We start from the raw sequence: 16156 nt of genomic DNA, 5'->3' as shown, positions 1-16156 counted from the left end.
TGCATTTATCTGATTAACTGGAATTTGGGGTGGCTACGTGACATATCTGGCTTGTCTATACGAACAATACATATATGTACACACTTGTGAATAGGAGAGTGACAGAAAACACTCCATGAAGCCTAAATTCACGCCTAAGCCACACATACCTACACTACCGAATAAAAGGAGGTGCTGGGTCAGAAATCAACCTACGAAAGCAAGTAAGAGCGTACATCTGCCTGGCAACCTGCACACCCACAAACTCAAGCTCAGCAAAAGCTCCCTCCCAATAAGGCACATGGACATCCCCCAAATCATAGGAAGATGGGTGTCATTTTCCCCTTACATTCCAAATTAAAAGATCGCTCTCCAACAAAATAGTTAAAAATGAAAACGAACAAACAAAAAAAACCCACTCTCGTTGGAGTTAAGCGTTAAGATCCCGATTCTAAATAAATCCTCGCTCAAGAAAGCTGACCGAATCGCCTACGTGAACCACAACGAATATCATGACATTAAAAAAAAACAAAAAAAACAAAAACAAAAAAAAAAACGGGAGCTGGCTGCATTATCCCAGATACCACAAAACCAGCCCATGGCCCTAAGGAAACGAAAGGGATGGAAATGCGATCAGTATGTAGCAGGGCTTGAAAAAGGAATGTAAACAGAACGTAGCTTACCACAGAAAATACATCGCAAATTACTGCTCTCCTGGCTGCCAGCAACCTTGCTCTGGGCTGCAACAGATACCTGGGTGTTAGAAGCTCCAACGGACCAGGGGGCCATCCGAAGAACTTGACATAGACTAGAAGGCGCTTGGGAAGGTTCAACATGTTTCTTTATAACAGACTTCCTACCTGGACCCGCCTCCTGGAAGCACTGTCATCTCCTCAACGTAACCTCTCGGACACTCGCTTTCTCAAAAGGTGGTGGGCAGCCCTCACCGGTTTGGCTCAGTGGATAGAGCCTCGGCCTGCGGACTCAAGGGTCCCGGGTTCGATTCCGGTCAAGGGCATGTACCTTGGTTGCGGGCACATCCCCAGTGGGGGGTGTGCAGGAGGCAGCTGATGGATGTTTCTCTCTCATCGATGTTTCTAACTCTCTCTCCCTCTCCCTTCCTCTCTGTAAAAAGTCAATAAAATATATTTTAAAAATAAATTAAAAAGTGGTGGGTAATCTTATTTGGGGAGAAAGCCAGCAAGCCACACAGTTCGAATGAGGCAAGTACAGCTTCCTTATTTCCTGAGTTATACAATCAGGGAGTGCAATCGATGTATGCATGACAATTACATTTTTAAAAGTAAATAAAGCTGCGGTATAGGAAGTCAGGATCTCTGGCCATGAGAGGGAATGTCATGATAGCTACCCTCTCTTTTAGTATTGCTCACTTAGGAGAATTGGCAGCTGGAAAAAAAAATTTTTTTAGGGGAAATACTTAAACTTACCACGAGAAATACTCATTTCTACTAGTGGGAAAAAGACCAAAGCCATTTTAAACAGCCTACAGCAAGTGAAGTGTTTTATAGTCACGGATATAAAATAAGAATATCTTCATTTGCTTTCCACTTTGGAAAACATCAAAACTATTCATTGTTTTGCCAAGCCACATTTTATTGGTTTTTTTCCTCTCAATAGTATACAGGTACACATATTTGACAATGTATCATTAAAATGTGTGGCCACATCAAATAGCCTTTTAATATTTAGGCTACCTACATTAAAATTCACCTTAAGCATTAATGAAGTAAATTCTCTTTATGAGACATAACTCAGTGAGAAGAGGTGATCATTTATGAAAAGGGCTTATAGAAAAGCAAGGTGATATTCAAAATTGAGGTGGAAAAAACAAGATCAGATTTTATTTTTAGTGTTATATTAGCGACATTTGACAAAATCCTATAGAAATATTTCCCAGCATGGAAAGACTTTTTTCCATTGTTATTAACCAGAAACAAAAAACAAGTTAGAAATATATCGACTTTAAGAAGTCTACAGAAAGGCAAACAAGACAGTATTTTAGATTTCCTCTAAAACTGTATTCCTCAAATAATATAATTTATACTAATTAAAGTTTTGCACAGAATCAGACCCAAACCAATTTAGATTTAAAGAATGCACATCTGAAAATGGTAATAAATCTTACAATACAAGATGTTTTCATCACATTTAAAAATTAGATTTAATATAGTCCAATTAAGTATCAATCTTGTTTTAAAACTATTTTTCAGCAGGTATTCTCAAACACAAACAAAGTAAAGATGGATAAAGGTCCCCTTTGCTAAGTGCTTCAACCACCCAACCTTTTATTGAAATCACATGCACGATATTTACCGTAATGACCAAAAAGACCACAGGCATACATCTAAAACGGCTACCCAACTAATTAGACCATCCCAAAAGAGATGAACAATTTAGAAATTTTTCAACAATTTTCCATTTTAAATTTAAACTTTAAGAAACTCTGCCTTACCCGTGTTTGTAAATGGCTACTTCTACAAAGCCTTTACGAAGTAAACGTGCCTACTAGTCTTCAAGTTTTACCCCTTCGGTTCCTTTAATTCACATTTAATCGGGGGTGGGGAACAGAAGGCAAATATAAAAACTTACAAGAAAAACCTGAGAAATTATCTCGTCTCTGACAGCAGAGAAATGACCACGGTCCATCACCGATCATTTTGGCAAAAAAGTCATCTGACAATTGTCACAAGGCAGGGAAACCATTGTTACTGCACGAGACAAAATATTTTAAACCAAAAACTCCCAATCTCGTCCCAGGGTAAACCATCATGCACCATTCCTGCGTTTGGTATCTATTTCTAAGCACCTTCTTCCCACTGACTTTCTCTTCTTACCATCGCGTCAGAAAAATACTGATGTCAATTCTGAGACTGGCTGCTTGAATTCTACTGCAGTTTGCATTTCCCAAAGATACTGAATTATTCAGTGCATCATACGCGTACGGCTAACAGCATTTCCTGCTCAATACTGATGCGACGACCTCTTCTCTGGTTCAGCCAGGGAGGAGGGTGGGATCTGGGAAAAGAACATTCCCTGTCCAGACAAGTAAACTCAGCAAGGTGGCGAGACACAGCAGAATTCGTTTCAGCATCGATATTCCACCGAGCTCACATTTCACCTAGAAAGGGCATTTTTTCCCCTTTCAGGGAGCCCTATTAAAATTGGCTTCGGACCAAGGTAAATTAGGATGGGCCCTAAAGAAAACATGAACTGAGGATCGTGTATCCAAAAAAGCAACGTTCACTATGTAATTCGACTTAAGGAGAAGGAAAACGGCCATCACCATCAGCTCCCCTCACCTTACGACAGTCGTGTGCTGGGGGTTCGTTTATTTCTAACGCAGTCTGTGAAACTGCTAGTCTCTCTTCTCGGGTTTCTCCCCCGGCCTTTGAACATTCTGCACCACCACGAGTTCTGCATGAGCAGGGTAATGCAGAAACTCGGGTGACACATTAGTCGCAGGAAGTGACAGGCTGTTGGGATGTGACCAGCATCACTCTGTTCTACATGTTCTATCGCTACATATAATTACCACAGCAGACCCTTACTTAGCATTCATTCATGTTTCACACCATCAGAGGTTTCCACTATTAGCAGTTCGTCCCACGGCAGTTTGTAACGGGGAGAGGACCCATCTCAGCCTCTTTGCTGAGGATGAAATGAGGCAATGTTGGCTCAGAGCTGGCTCTTTCCATCCGCACTCTGGAAAGCTGGTCTGTCCTGTGCACAGAATCCGCATCCGAATGAGCAACGTCCACACTTCTGTCAGTAAGGCCCCCCGGGGATGACCTTCATGGTTGCAAAGTCCTACGAGATGCACTTTTGAGAGGGAATGGAAGCAAGTGTGTGTTGGTTCTAAGGTATCTAGAGTCGCCTGGAGGAAGGCATGGCCGTGGTATGGCTGCCTCCATTAAAAAAAAAAAAAAAAAAAAAAAGTCAGGTCCTCTAGGCCTGGAGTGGCACAGCCACTAAGAAAACACAGTATGGCCCTAACCGGTGTGGCTCAGTGGATAGAGCATCGTTGGCCTGCGGACTGAAGGGTCCCAGGTTCAATTCCGGTCCAGAGCAGGTACCTTGGTTGTGGGCACATCCCTAGTAGGGGGTGTGCAGGAGGCAACTGATCGATGTTTCTCTCTCATCGATGTTTCTAACTCTCCTCTATCCCTCTCCCTTTCTCTCTGCAAAAAAAGCAATAAAATATATTTTTTAAAAAAGAAAAAACAGTATTTAGGATCCTCAAAAATATGAAAAGAAAACGACCATATGATGCAGCAATCTTACTTCTGGCTGTGTATCCAAAAGAAAGGAAAACAGGATCTCAAAGATTTCCACACTCCCATGTTATTCACAACAGTCAGGATACGGAAGCAACCTAAGTGTCCATCAGCAGATGGATGGATAAAGAAGATACACATACCAGACACATGTGTGTATATACGTATAAAGGACTGAGAATATATATAGTGTGCACCCCCCCAAAAAAAGGTAGAAACACATTTGAATAATTATAAAGGCTGTGTTTATTAAAGTACATTTCATTTTTAAAATGGGGCTATCTGACCTACCTGGCGTGGCTCAGTGGTTGAGTGCTGACCCATTCACCAGGAGGTCAGGGTTTGATTTCTGGGTACATGCCCAGGTTATGGGCTCAATCCCCAGTGGGGGACATGCAGGAGGCAGCTAATCAATGACTCTCTCTCATCATTGATGTTTCTATCTCTCTCTCCCTCTTAGAAATCAGTAATTAAGAAAAAAAATTGAGTTATCAGCTGGTAAAGTGTGTAAGCATTTTTTAGGGATACCATGTATACTATATTATGTATAAATATGATATATCTATTTATATTTACATACGTGTGTGTGTGTGTGTGTGTGTGTGTGTGTGTGTGTGTATGTATGTATGTGTGTATATCCTCAGTCCTTACCTACACTCTCTGGCAGAGACAGAAAGTAAATTAGTGGTTGCAGGAGCTGAGCAGTATGGAGGAATTGGGAGTGGGTAAGGGTGTGGAGTGGTGATCATGGCTTAAGGGCACAGGCATGATGAAAATGTTCACAAAGTGATGGTAGTGCTAACTGCACACCCCTGAGAAAATACTCAAAACCACTGACTTGTACACTGAATGGGTGAACTGCAGGGCACGTGAAGAAAAGCTTAATAATAATAATAATAATAATAATAATAATAATAATAAAGTGTTGTGCTGTGTTCTTCACCTGAGAAGTGATTACAAGACCAAGTTGAAAAGTATCTCCATGCCTTTCACTTTCCCATTCCAGAAAACCTTTACAGGAATGACCTCTGATGGTGGGACTTCAGGCCGTGTCACTGTGTCTTTCTGCCTCTCTGCGCCGCTTCCATTTTTAGAAAGAGCACAATCAGAAACACCGAACCTCCTTTCCCTCGGAGAACAAAACGCTGTGCTGGGAACCGGAGTTCTTGCCGGGCGGAGCCCTGACCGGCTCCGGTTTCCCACGAGAGAACTGAATGTGAACAACGAAGGGAGTGACTCCGCTGATAATACCAACGTGACCGTGACCGAGTGTCCGCGAGGACGGCAGAGCCGGACCCGGTGCCCTTCCAAAGGCCGGGGCGGGTCTGGGAAGGGCGCATTTCAGCAGGAATGAAAGCCACAGGCGCTGCTGAGGCCAGGACTCTGAATGTATCTCCGTTCAGGACGTTCGTGGAAAACCAGCGCTGTCCCAGTTAAACCAGGACGGTGGCCTGCCTCCTCCTGGGAACCCGGGCGCCTGGCCCTTCTCCTTCTCACTGACATCGGCCAAACCAAGAAGCAACTTCTGTCTAAAACGACGATGCCCACATTTACTTTGTGAAATTAAAAATATATAAAATTTTATAATAAAAGATTTGTTAAAAAATTATTTCTTTTGTCCTTGCTCAGTGGATAGAACGCTGGCCTGCGGACTGAAGGGTCCCGGGTTCGATTCCCGACGTGCCCGGGTTGCAGCCTTGATCCCCAGTAGGGGGCGTGCAGGAGGCAGCCGATCCATGATTCTCTCTCATCATTGATGTCCCTATCTCTCTCTCCCTCTCCCTTCCTCTCTGAAATGAATAAAAATATATTTTAAAAAAATAGTTCTGTGGAATATATAAAAGTTAAACTGGGTTTGTTTACCTCATATGGAGTTTATTAAGTAAAATTACATCTAAGTACAGTTACTGGCGTGGGCCGTCAGCAAGAACATAAAAATAAATTTGTTCTACAAACTAAGCATCATTAGCTTCAGTCTCAGAAATGTACTTCTAGCCCTGAAAATATGTCATTATATCCCTAACAATATGTATTTTATCCTTCGTCTCTTTAAAAAAAAAATTACTCTATCCCTGGCCAGTTTGGCTCAGTGGATAGAACGTTGGCCTGCGGACTGAAGGGTCCCGGGTTGGATTCCGGTCAAGGGCACATGCCCGGGTTGCTGGCTCCATCCCCAGTAGGGGGCATGCAGGAGGCAGCCAATCAATGATTCTCTCTCCCTCTCCCTTCCTCTCTGAAAATATACATTTTTTTAAAAAATTTACCCGGGCAATGGTAAGATATGTACACATATAATACCTTAATAAAAAAAATTTACCCTAATTAGCAGGCCACAAATTTGATATGCGAAGTCAAATATGATGGGACGTTGCTTCGATGAAACATCAATACATTCAAAGAAAACGAAAAAGACCACCACCGAGGTTGCCATCGCCGTGAAAGGCACAAACTGGGCAAGGACCCGGATGCAGGAGAGCGTGTTTACTGAATACAGAGTCAAGAAGGACCAGCTCATGAAGGAACCGAAGGTCCCATGAGGGCGTCTGTACTTCCTTCTCCGAGCAATGGAAAGCCATAACAAGAGTATCCGGTAGACACACAGTAGGTATGCAGACATCCACTCTGCCTCCTACGAATAGGTGGTGGATCCGAGGGAGACTCGAGACCTATTTTCTGGGAAGTAATGTCCCTCATCTAGCCAATATCTTCAAATGGGCGCTCAGAGAAACATTTAAATCGACGGGGACCAATGACCCTAAATCTGAATACGGAAAGGTAATTTTGTGTTTAGTATAGGATGACCAAAGTAAAGATCAGGTCAGTATTCGCACACGAGGCTGCAAAGTAAACATGTATTTCTTCCTATGTGAAGGGCGCTGTCATTGCCATGTACCCCTGAAAATTTCCAGAAAACGGAAGTCATCTGTTTTCTAGCACGCATCACCTCCGAAATTGCAAAGAAGTCCACATAAATAGGTCTACCTTCTAAGAATTATTTCTGGTATTGTTCCATGAGCAGTGTGCTATTTTGGCTTATTCCACTTCCTAATCTCCCTCTGTGCCACTTACGGTACTTACACTGCCTATATGTTTTTGACCCTGTCTTCTTGTCTCTACACAATGAACAGACCTTGAAGGTCAACGATTCTGAATTCTTCATTTTTGTTTCTCATAGCATGTAACATCGTATCTTATTAGGAGTATAAATCATTCAGTTCGCTGTGATTTTTCTTCTTTTAGATGATGAGACCATCTACCTCTTGGGCATTTTGTATGAATTTATGAACTATGTCACAATATTCTTTTTTTTTTAATATTTATTGATTTCAAAGAGGAAGGGAGAGAGGGAGAGAAAGAGAGAGAGAGAGACATCAATGATGAGAGAGAGCCATCGATCGCTGCCCCCGGCACACACACACCCCCTCCCCCGCACTGGGGACCAAGCCCACAACCCGGGCATGCACCCTTGACCGGAATCGAACCCAGGACCCCTCAGTCCACAGGCCAATGCTCCATCCACTGAGCCAAGCCAGCCGGGGCTCACAATATTCTTTTATTTTTTTAATGTATTTTATTGATTTTTTACAGAGAGGAAGGGAGAGGGATAGAGAGTTATAGAAACATCGATGAGAGAGAAAACATCGATTCAGCTGCCTCCTGCACACTCCCTACTGGGGATGGGCCTGCAACCAAGGTACATGCCCTTGACCGGAATCAAACCTGGTACCCTTCAGTCTGCAGGCTGACACTCTATCCACTGAGCCAAACCAGTCAGGGCACAATATTCTTTATATATGAAATACTGATTTCAAAGATACCACTATTGAATACCATCTTCTGAAGTTTGGTTAGAATTTTCCTCTCTTGCCTCGATCATGCAACAGGAACGCCCAATGTTAATTCACAGGCCACCGCACCCATGTCCACAAGGTCTTTGCTGAACACAAGCATGGACAACCCATCCCACTCGCAGACGGATAAAAGCACGTGCAAAATTCGGAGCGGGTTTGGCTGCCACTGTGTGTTGTGACTGGTCTCACCGGAGTGCAAGTGGGTCCTGAAATCCATTTCTTAGCACCAGTGGACAACGAGAGAGACTACTGTGTTAAAGCTTCTTCCTACCCTCTGCATCTTCGTTCAAAGATGAAAAAGCTTACAAAAAGGTATCAGAACCCAGCTCAGTGGCGTAGCTCAGTGGTTGAGCGTCAACCTATGAACCAGGAGATCACGGTTGGATTCCCGGTCAGGGCACATGCCCAGGTTGCGGGCTCGATCCCCAGTAGGGCGTGTGCAGGAGGCAGCTAATCCATGATTCTCTCTCATCATGGATGTTTCTCTCTCTCTCTCCCTCTCCCTTCCTCTCTGAAATCAATAAAAAAATTTAAAAAAAACTTAAAAAAAAAAAAACGGTATCCGAAATTTTGACTGTTTAACATCCAGCAAATGCTTCTCTAATTTATGGGCAACATACACTGAGTGGCCAGATTATGATGATCTCTGAACGCATAATAATCTGGCCACTCAGTGTATATCCTATAGAATAAAAGGCTAATATGCAAATTGTCCCCTCGATCAGGAGTTCGACCAGCAGGCAGGCCAGCCAATCACCCATGTCCCCTTCCCCTGGCCAGGCTGGCCAGACCCCACCCATGCACAAATTCATGCACCAGGCCTCTAATATGTACACACACACACACACACACTGAGTGGCTAGATTATTAAGCTTTCAGAGATCATCACAATCTGGCCACTCAGTGTATATGACTAAGATTCAGGGATACAAGTAATTATATGCAAATTATTATTCTTATGCAGAAAAAAATGGAAGTAATCGTGGGTGACATCCACGCAGCACCCTTAGCTCAACTGCAAGCTTACTGTGCTGTAAGCCTGAAGAGAACTCAAGTCACCAGGCAAGACTATCAGACAAGACATTATAAGATGCTCAACTGCCAGAGAGGCAGAGAAACAAGAGTGAGTGTCAGAAACCCTCTTATTCTACTCTCTTAAGTAACCCCCTTGGCTCAATAGTAAGAGTGAGCCTGTCCGAAGAAACCATACTTCCCTCTCGTAGCTGTTCTTTCACAAATAATCAAGGATAGCTAAATACTCATGTTCGTGTCAGGTACCGGGACTACTTGAACTTTTTTATCAGTATCTTGGCACAATCACAAGATCCAAAATTCCCTAAAATGTCAACATCGTTAATTGGAACTTCTGGATGATTTTCGATGAGTTTCTCTCTACCAAGAGCTCATAAGTTTTAGCGCCAAACAAAGCAGCTTAATATTTGCGTTAGTAAGTACAACCCTATCCCTGGAATTTATAAATGAGGAAGACTCTGGAAGAGGGAAGTATGAGAGTGAAGCACACACACACACACACACACACACACACACAAAAACGGTCCCACATCCCCAAAAATCTGTTTCAAAAAATGTTACTTTTCCAGTAAGATTTGTTGATTTAGGAAAACTCAAAATGAAAGACACTATCCAAGGTTATCTTTGGGATCTTTTTTGAATACAATGTCACATGATTTTATTATTTTATTATTAGACTAGAGGCCCAGTGCACGAAATTTGTGCAATTGAGGGGGGGGGAGTGTGTCCCTTAGCCCGACCTGCGCCCTCTCACAGTCCAGGAGCCCCATGATCGATCGCCCCAAAGAGGTAGGCCCCGCCCACCTGGCCGGGGCTCCACTATCAATCATGCACTGCAGAGGGAGGCCCCGCCCACCTGCCACAGCCGGCCGGTCAGTGGCCTGGGCCTCCCTCTTTTGGGTGATCGTGGAGCCCCCTGATTGATCACCCTGCCGGCCGGTGGCCTGGGCCTCCCTCTGCAGGGCGATCATGAGGCGATGGCCGGGCCCCCATCCAATCACATCACACCCACCTTGGCTGGCCTGGCGCCAGTGCGTGTCATAGCGTGGTCGTCCGAACAGTCGTTCCACTGTCCAGTCGTTCGGTCGATTTGCATGTTACGTGTTTATTATTATAGATATGATTTCTGTATAAAAAGTATTAATGAAGTACCCCAAATGTGCTATGTCTAGAATCAAATCTGTTACGTCTTCCCAGGAATCCCATCCTCTTCCCCTCCATCTCTGGCCAGTAGACGCATTTCTCCCCTTCCTGGCCTGTCCATTACATCTCACTGAAATATGGAGAGCGGATGAATGGGAAAACCAGATCGGGGCACAAATGCCAGTTATGCCCCTGTCCAGCCGTGGGCCTTGGGGCAAGCCCGGTCCTTCTCGTAAACCCTGAATCACAACTCGAAAACAAAGACAATACCACCAACCTTGTATTCACGATGACCAGGAAGATCAGGTGCCCAGTTAGGATCTGGCGCACGGCAGGGACCCGGAAACAGGCCATGCCTGCCTCACAGCTGCTTTCATGACGAAAGGAGAACACGCATCGAAGCCCCAAAACTGTGGCTGGCAGGAAGGGCGGGCACTAAATGCAAGTTTGTCGTGCTCTCTTCTCTCGGTTCCTTTCTCTTCAGAGGGTGTCACTTCAGGCCTCATCTTTCCCACCGAGATCAGCACCACGGCATCCGCATCTGACCTCCATGCTTGTAACCACAAACCAACCCATTACATCTGGTCTAAAGCACCAGCCCGATTAGTCACATCACACGCCTGTCCCAGCAACCACGTAACATGTGCGCTCCTTAGCAAGAACGCAAGGTCCTTCCCAAACTTTCCAGTCTTGCCTCTTAGGGTCCCCCCTCCCCCCCACCCCCCTCCCAATCCATAGTCTCATGCCCACGCCCTACACGGTCCATCTGCTGCTTCCCAGCTGCTCTGCGCGCTCATGCCGCCAAGTCTACCCAGAAGGTTCTGGGGGCCTGCTCATTCTTCAAGACGCAGCTCAAGCATCCTCTCCCCTTCAGAGATCGCCTTAACCCTCTCGCTTTCTTCAGTCCCAAAGGCCTCTGCACCCTTCCCAGCATCCCACAAAAGGTGTTCTAATTTTGCTGACCTTGATTCTAGCAGCTCCCGCCCAACTGTGAAATCCCGGAAGGTAAGGAATAGGCCGTATCGTGTCAGTATGACTCCCAGCGCCTAGAGCGGTATCTATGCGCCAAACACGTGTGATCGTTTTTGTGATAGAACCTTCATACTGCTCTCAGGACTCACGGCAGCGTGGAAAACAGAAGTGTCACTACAAACAGAGTGGCATCTCCGTGTTTACATGTATTTATCAAACCTAAAGAAAATTGCAAACACGCGGGTATCTCTGAGTATGTTCTCATTTTCAGTAGATTTGTGGTTTGTTTGTTTTTTTTAATCTAGCAGAAGCAGTGTTACCAATGGCAAAATAGTAAGACTTCCTTCGTATAGATGTATGCTTAAGCGTAGTTGAACAGAACACGGCAGAATAACCTCCCTGGCGAGGCACGATTTTTCTTTTAAAACATGAATTTTAAAAAAAAAAATCATTTCCTGTCTTCCAATGACTTCCACCTTTTCCAAAATGAAGCATGGTGCAAACTGACTTCTACCCATCATCGCAATGACTGACTCAATGTTCTATATAACCCATAATTGTTATCTGCAAAATTGCTATAAGTGTACTTGATAAGTAATAGAGAAACCCCAAATATCAGTCTGAATAAAGCGTTCTGAATGCACTTGTTCAAAATCTAGTCCATCGCTCCATTAGGCAACGGAAACAGATAAACTGTAGCATTTGGTATAAAAGGAAAAACACTACTTCAACTCTTTAAAAAAAAAAATGGTACAGCATGTGATTTTTGTTTCTTAAATTCCAAATATAACTCACTGTATTTAGTGCCTCCTGTACTTTCCAGCCTATTCGGTCACTGCACACCAAGTTAAAAACAAAGTCAGGGCAAACATGTCTGCCACCCACCCTTCTCCTGAGGAATGGAAATAGTAAACACGTACAGGACACCTTGCAAAGGTCAGCTTGCGGAGCCCCAAAGGAAGCTACTTTTTCATTAATTTTATTAAAGAATGTGTTTGAGGATTTAGAGGATTTAGGGAGCAAGGGAGCGAGGAAGAGAGAATTGCAGAATGATTGGTTTTGGTAAAAAAAAAGATAGGTTAGTGACGTTCAAATCCGGCTCTGGAGACCCACACGTGCCTCCGGGGCTATGGACTCCCAACCCCCCACATTAACTAGAGAAGCTCCCCCTTTTTGATTTTGCCTGTTTATGCACTGATCTTCGGAAAACATTATTTGAACAAAAGTGTCCGTGACTTTAAAAAGTCTGAAAATCACTAAGAAAGACTAACCCACATTCAGTGGATAATATGGACATTAACACCGAATAAAGCAATAAACAGAAGCATTCAATATGAAAAAAGAAATGACTTTAAAAAGTGGTAAGACATTAAGGAGCAGGAAAGACTAATATCTGTAGTTGCTTTATCGTTATGAATAAATGTTTCTTTTGCTTCTGATCACAGACTTACTGGGCCTGTTATGTGTTTAGGGAGTGGACACGGAGGTTAACCTTTTTCACCTTGGTCTTGGCACCAAGACAATGGGTGGCTTTAGCAAGGAACTGGCTGTGAGCCCCAAGCAAACAGCTGTGCAAGGGAAAGATGGTCAAGATGAGAGGCGACAGTATTGGCATGTTTGTTTAGGTGGGTGGGAGGGGGCCTGCAAAATAAACCTGGGGCAGAGAACAGACCTATCCTACTTTAGGGAGATTTACAGAAAAAAGTCAGTCCTTCCCCAAGGACCTTTCTGATTCTTAGCATCTATCTCCTCCCAGGCCTCCACTTCCAAACCAATTAATGGCATCAAAAACCAGAAATTAGCCCTAGCTGGTTTGGCCCCATGGATAGAGCGTCAGCCTGCAGATGGAAGGGTCCCAGGTTCGATTCCGGTCAAGGGTCCATGCCAGGGCTGCGGGCCCGATCCCCTGTAGGGGGCTTGGAAGAGGCAGCCAACCAATGATTCTCTCTCATCACTGATGTTTCTCTCTCTCCCTCTCCCTCTCCCTTCCCCTCTGAAATCAATACAAATATTTTTTTTAAAAAATCAGAAATTAGTGTTTAACTACAGTAATTTATGAAACGTCATTTTCTAAATAGATTAGACTATGAAAAACGCCCACCAAATGCTTTGTTTTCTCTGATGAAAAAGCTATGAATCCAAAAGCCTCTTTGCCAATGACTTGGGCCATGATGCATGGAGATGACACGGAGGGACCAACTTCTTCACCTCTCTCTCTCCTCAGCCCACAGTACGACAGGCTGAGGTTGTGACAGAGCAGAGAATAGTGGCTCAAAATAATCTAAGAAGAATCTAGTACATTTTTTTTTTGCCTTTTCAAAATGCTTGTGTAGCCAATAAGATGATGGGTGATTTTCCCATTTGCCAAACGTTCTACAATGTGGAAATTACAGAGAATGTAATTGAGTCTCTCCCCATTAAGACTCATTAATTTAAAAATATCAAGGTCAGAAGGAAAAAACATTAATTAGCATTTGCATGTTGAAAGCAAACTGTATTACTACATCCTGATAAAAACAATCCTTTCCATTTGGTTAAAAAACAACAACTGACGACTAAACAATTTTAACTACTTTAAATTAGTAACATTTCGCTCCTAATAGTAGTAAATACTCTTTTGAAGGTTTAGAAATTAAAATGCTACCTTGTTCCAAACATGGGGAAGCCAAATACGATTGTCATACATATACTGCCTAAACGTTGGTCCTTTAAATTTTTTTACTATGTAGTTAAGATATTAAGAACCACAATTTTAGGTTCTTTCCCATGATAAAACTATGGCGACAGACAGAAAAGCAATTCTACAACAGAAAGCTGATAAAATACTGACGCCTGTAGGGTAAGTACAGTGACTTCCGATCATCTACACGCAAGACTGCATACATGCAGACTTTTCTATGCTATTTTTCTGGACTTACGACAAACCAGGAGAAGTTCAGTCATTTATTTTCTCAAAACAGATAACATATGAGAGCTGTGTACAAATTATTTATAGATATTAATTTGCTCAAAGGAGATCTAATATAAATCATCGATAGGCATAATATGTGACTTCCAGCAAGCTTCCAAAAAAGTCTTCTTGCAGCGAAATTCACATTTGAAATAAACTAACAAACGGGCTAGAAGTTTCGATCCTTTTTACAACGAGGGAAGGAATAAGTAAAATAGAATGTGTCTGTAATAGGTTTCAAAATTCTCTACCTTCAACAAAATGTCAAATGACTATAGAAGTCATTCCTTTAAAATACATAAATTTTGTTCATGGAATATTTATGCCAAATGGGTCACTAAGAAATACACAGTGCAGGCAAGAGTAACACCGTTGTATTGTTTTACATATAGCATTTGTTTGCTGATAATAAAAGCCACCTCCCCAAAGAGAACAAATACATTGGTGTATTTCTTTTTCTGTTCTTTAAACAAAAAGAGAGCTCATCTCTGACACATATACAGTCTTAAATCCTGGAGGGTTTGTTTTTTTTTAAGTTAATTATTTCTACATTTCTGTCTAACCACCATGGAGTCAGGGGAGATGCAATTCATAGCTAATACCACCTGAGGGCACTCTTAAAATTGTGAAACAACTTTCAGAATCAAATTGTTAATGACTAGGATGCAGGAGACCTCGTCCTACTTGAGGTTCAAGGCCTCAGTAGTGGCTAAAAAACATGCTTCAGAAACCACGTGTTTCTTCATAAAATCTGAGGTGAAGATAAATGTGCGTAATTTTGATCTACTGCATAGTCTCTGGGCCTCATGTCCTTGCAACAAAAGTTGAGGTTCTACAGCAAGAGGAACAGAACGAGGTCGCTTTCCAACGAAAGCATTTAAAAATGACCAATGAACCAAACTCATACGACTGTCCTTCCAGAACCCATCTTTACATCAACAAATAAAAAAGTTCACATCTCTGCAAAGAATAAGAGAAATTCAAGAATAACTCCACATACATGTATGATTTAAAAGTTGGTCCGAAAAGATCTGTGTTAACTGACAGATGGCACTTCAGTTCAAGAAAACAAGTCAACCGCAGGCCCCTTACCTGCTTCCTGTGAATTCAACACTTCTAAGGCATGCATCATGGCACTTGCAAAGACATTGGCATCCTCTTTGCTGCCAAAGTTGAGACCGTACACCTGTCTAGCGTCTCGCCACTGGTGGAAGGTCTGTGTAGCTTGATTGTACTTCAACCCTTTAGGAATGGCACAATTTATCACCACCTAAAAGACAGTAGTTCTTTTTAAAGTCAAGCTAATAAATGGTAACATCAACGAAGTCAACAAATCCTGATTGAAACGGTATTAATTCATTCATCCTTAGTGCTGTGGTGGAGGCAGAAGAGGCCTCCCGCGGCCGCCGCCACCGCCACTGCCACCACGCTCATCAGCCGTGAGCCCGGCTTCTGGCTGAGTGGTGCTCCCTCCGTGGAAGTACACTGACCACCAGGGGGCAGCTCCGTGGAAGTACACTGACCACCCGGGGGCAGCTCCTGCGTTGAGCGTCTGCCCCTGGTGGTCAGTGCGCGTCATAGCGACCAGTCATTCCACTGTCCACCGTTTTGTCAATTTGCATATTAGACTTTTATTGTATAGGATTTTCGTTCTCCATATATCTTAAACCCCATCAAGCACTATTTTTAGTTTTGTACAGTCAATAAGATCAACACTTATACTGTCTGGTGCTTTTTAGTCCTCTGCCCTCTTCAAGCTTCTGTTGGGACCGTTTTTTTTGAACTTGAAGAATTTCTTCCACTGTAGATCTGGCGAGGAAGTCTCTCCATTTTTTCTGTCAGAAAGTATCTTTATTTCACCCTCATTTTTTGAAGAATATTTGTATTAGGTACGGAATGTTAAGTGGTCACTCACTCCTTACAGTCATTTGAAG

The 16156-nt window shown here is 43.2% G+C and overlaps 1 protein-coding gene across 7 annotated transcripts in view; it reads right to left on the bottom strand.

The window, feature by feature from the left end:
* ENAH (ENAH actin regulator) overlaps positions 1-16156 on the bottom strand; it is a 108101-nt gene that overhangs the window by 33900 nt on the left and 58045 nt on the right. For 4 of the 7 annotated variants that reach the window (XM_080650981.1, XM_080650979.1, XM_080650984.1 and 1 more), the window contains 2 exons: positions 15315-15492; positions 663-719 (listed from right to left, as the gene is read on the bottom strand). In XM_080650981.1, coding sequence (XP_080507107.1) covers positions 663-719; positions 15315-15492 — 235 coding nt within the window. The remainder of the gene's footprint in view (positions 1-662; positions 720-15314; positions 15493-16156) is intronic. The other 3 variants (XM_080650986.1, XM_080650980.1, XM_080650985.1) reach the window with 1 other exon arrangement.

Source organism: Plecotus auritus, assembly GCF_963455305.1.
Source record: "Plecotus auritus genome assembly, chromosome: 14".
Classification (NCBI taxonomy): domain Eukaryota; kingdom Metazoa; phylum Chordata; class Mammalia; order Chiroptera; family Vespertilionidae; genus Plecotus; species Plecotus auritus.
Note: the sequence above shows the minus strand (reverse complement) of the source record. Positions and strands in the feature narration are given on the sequence as shown.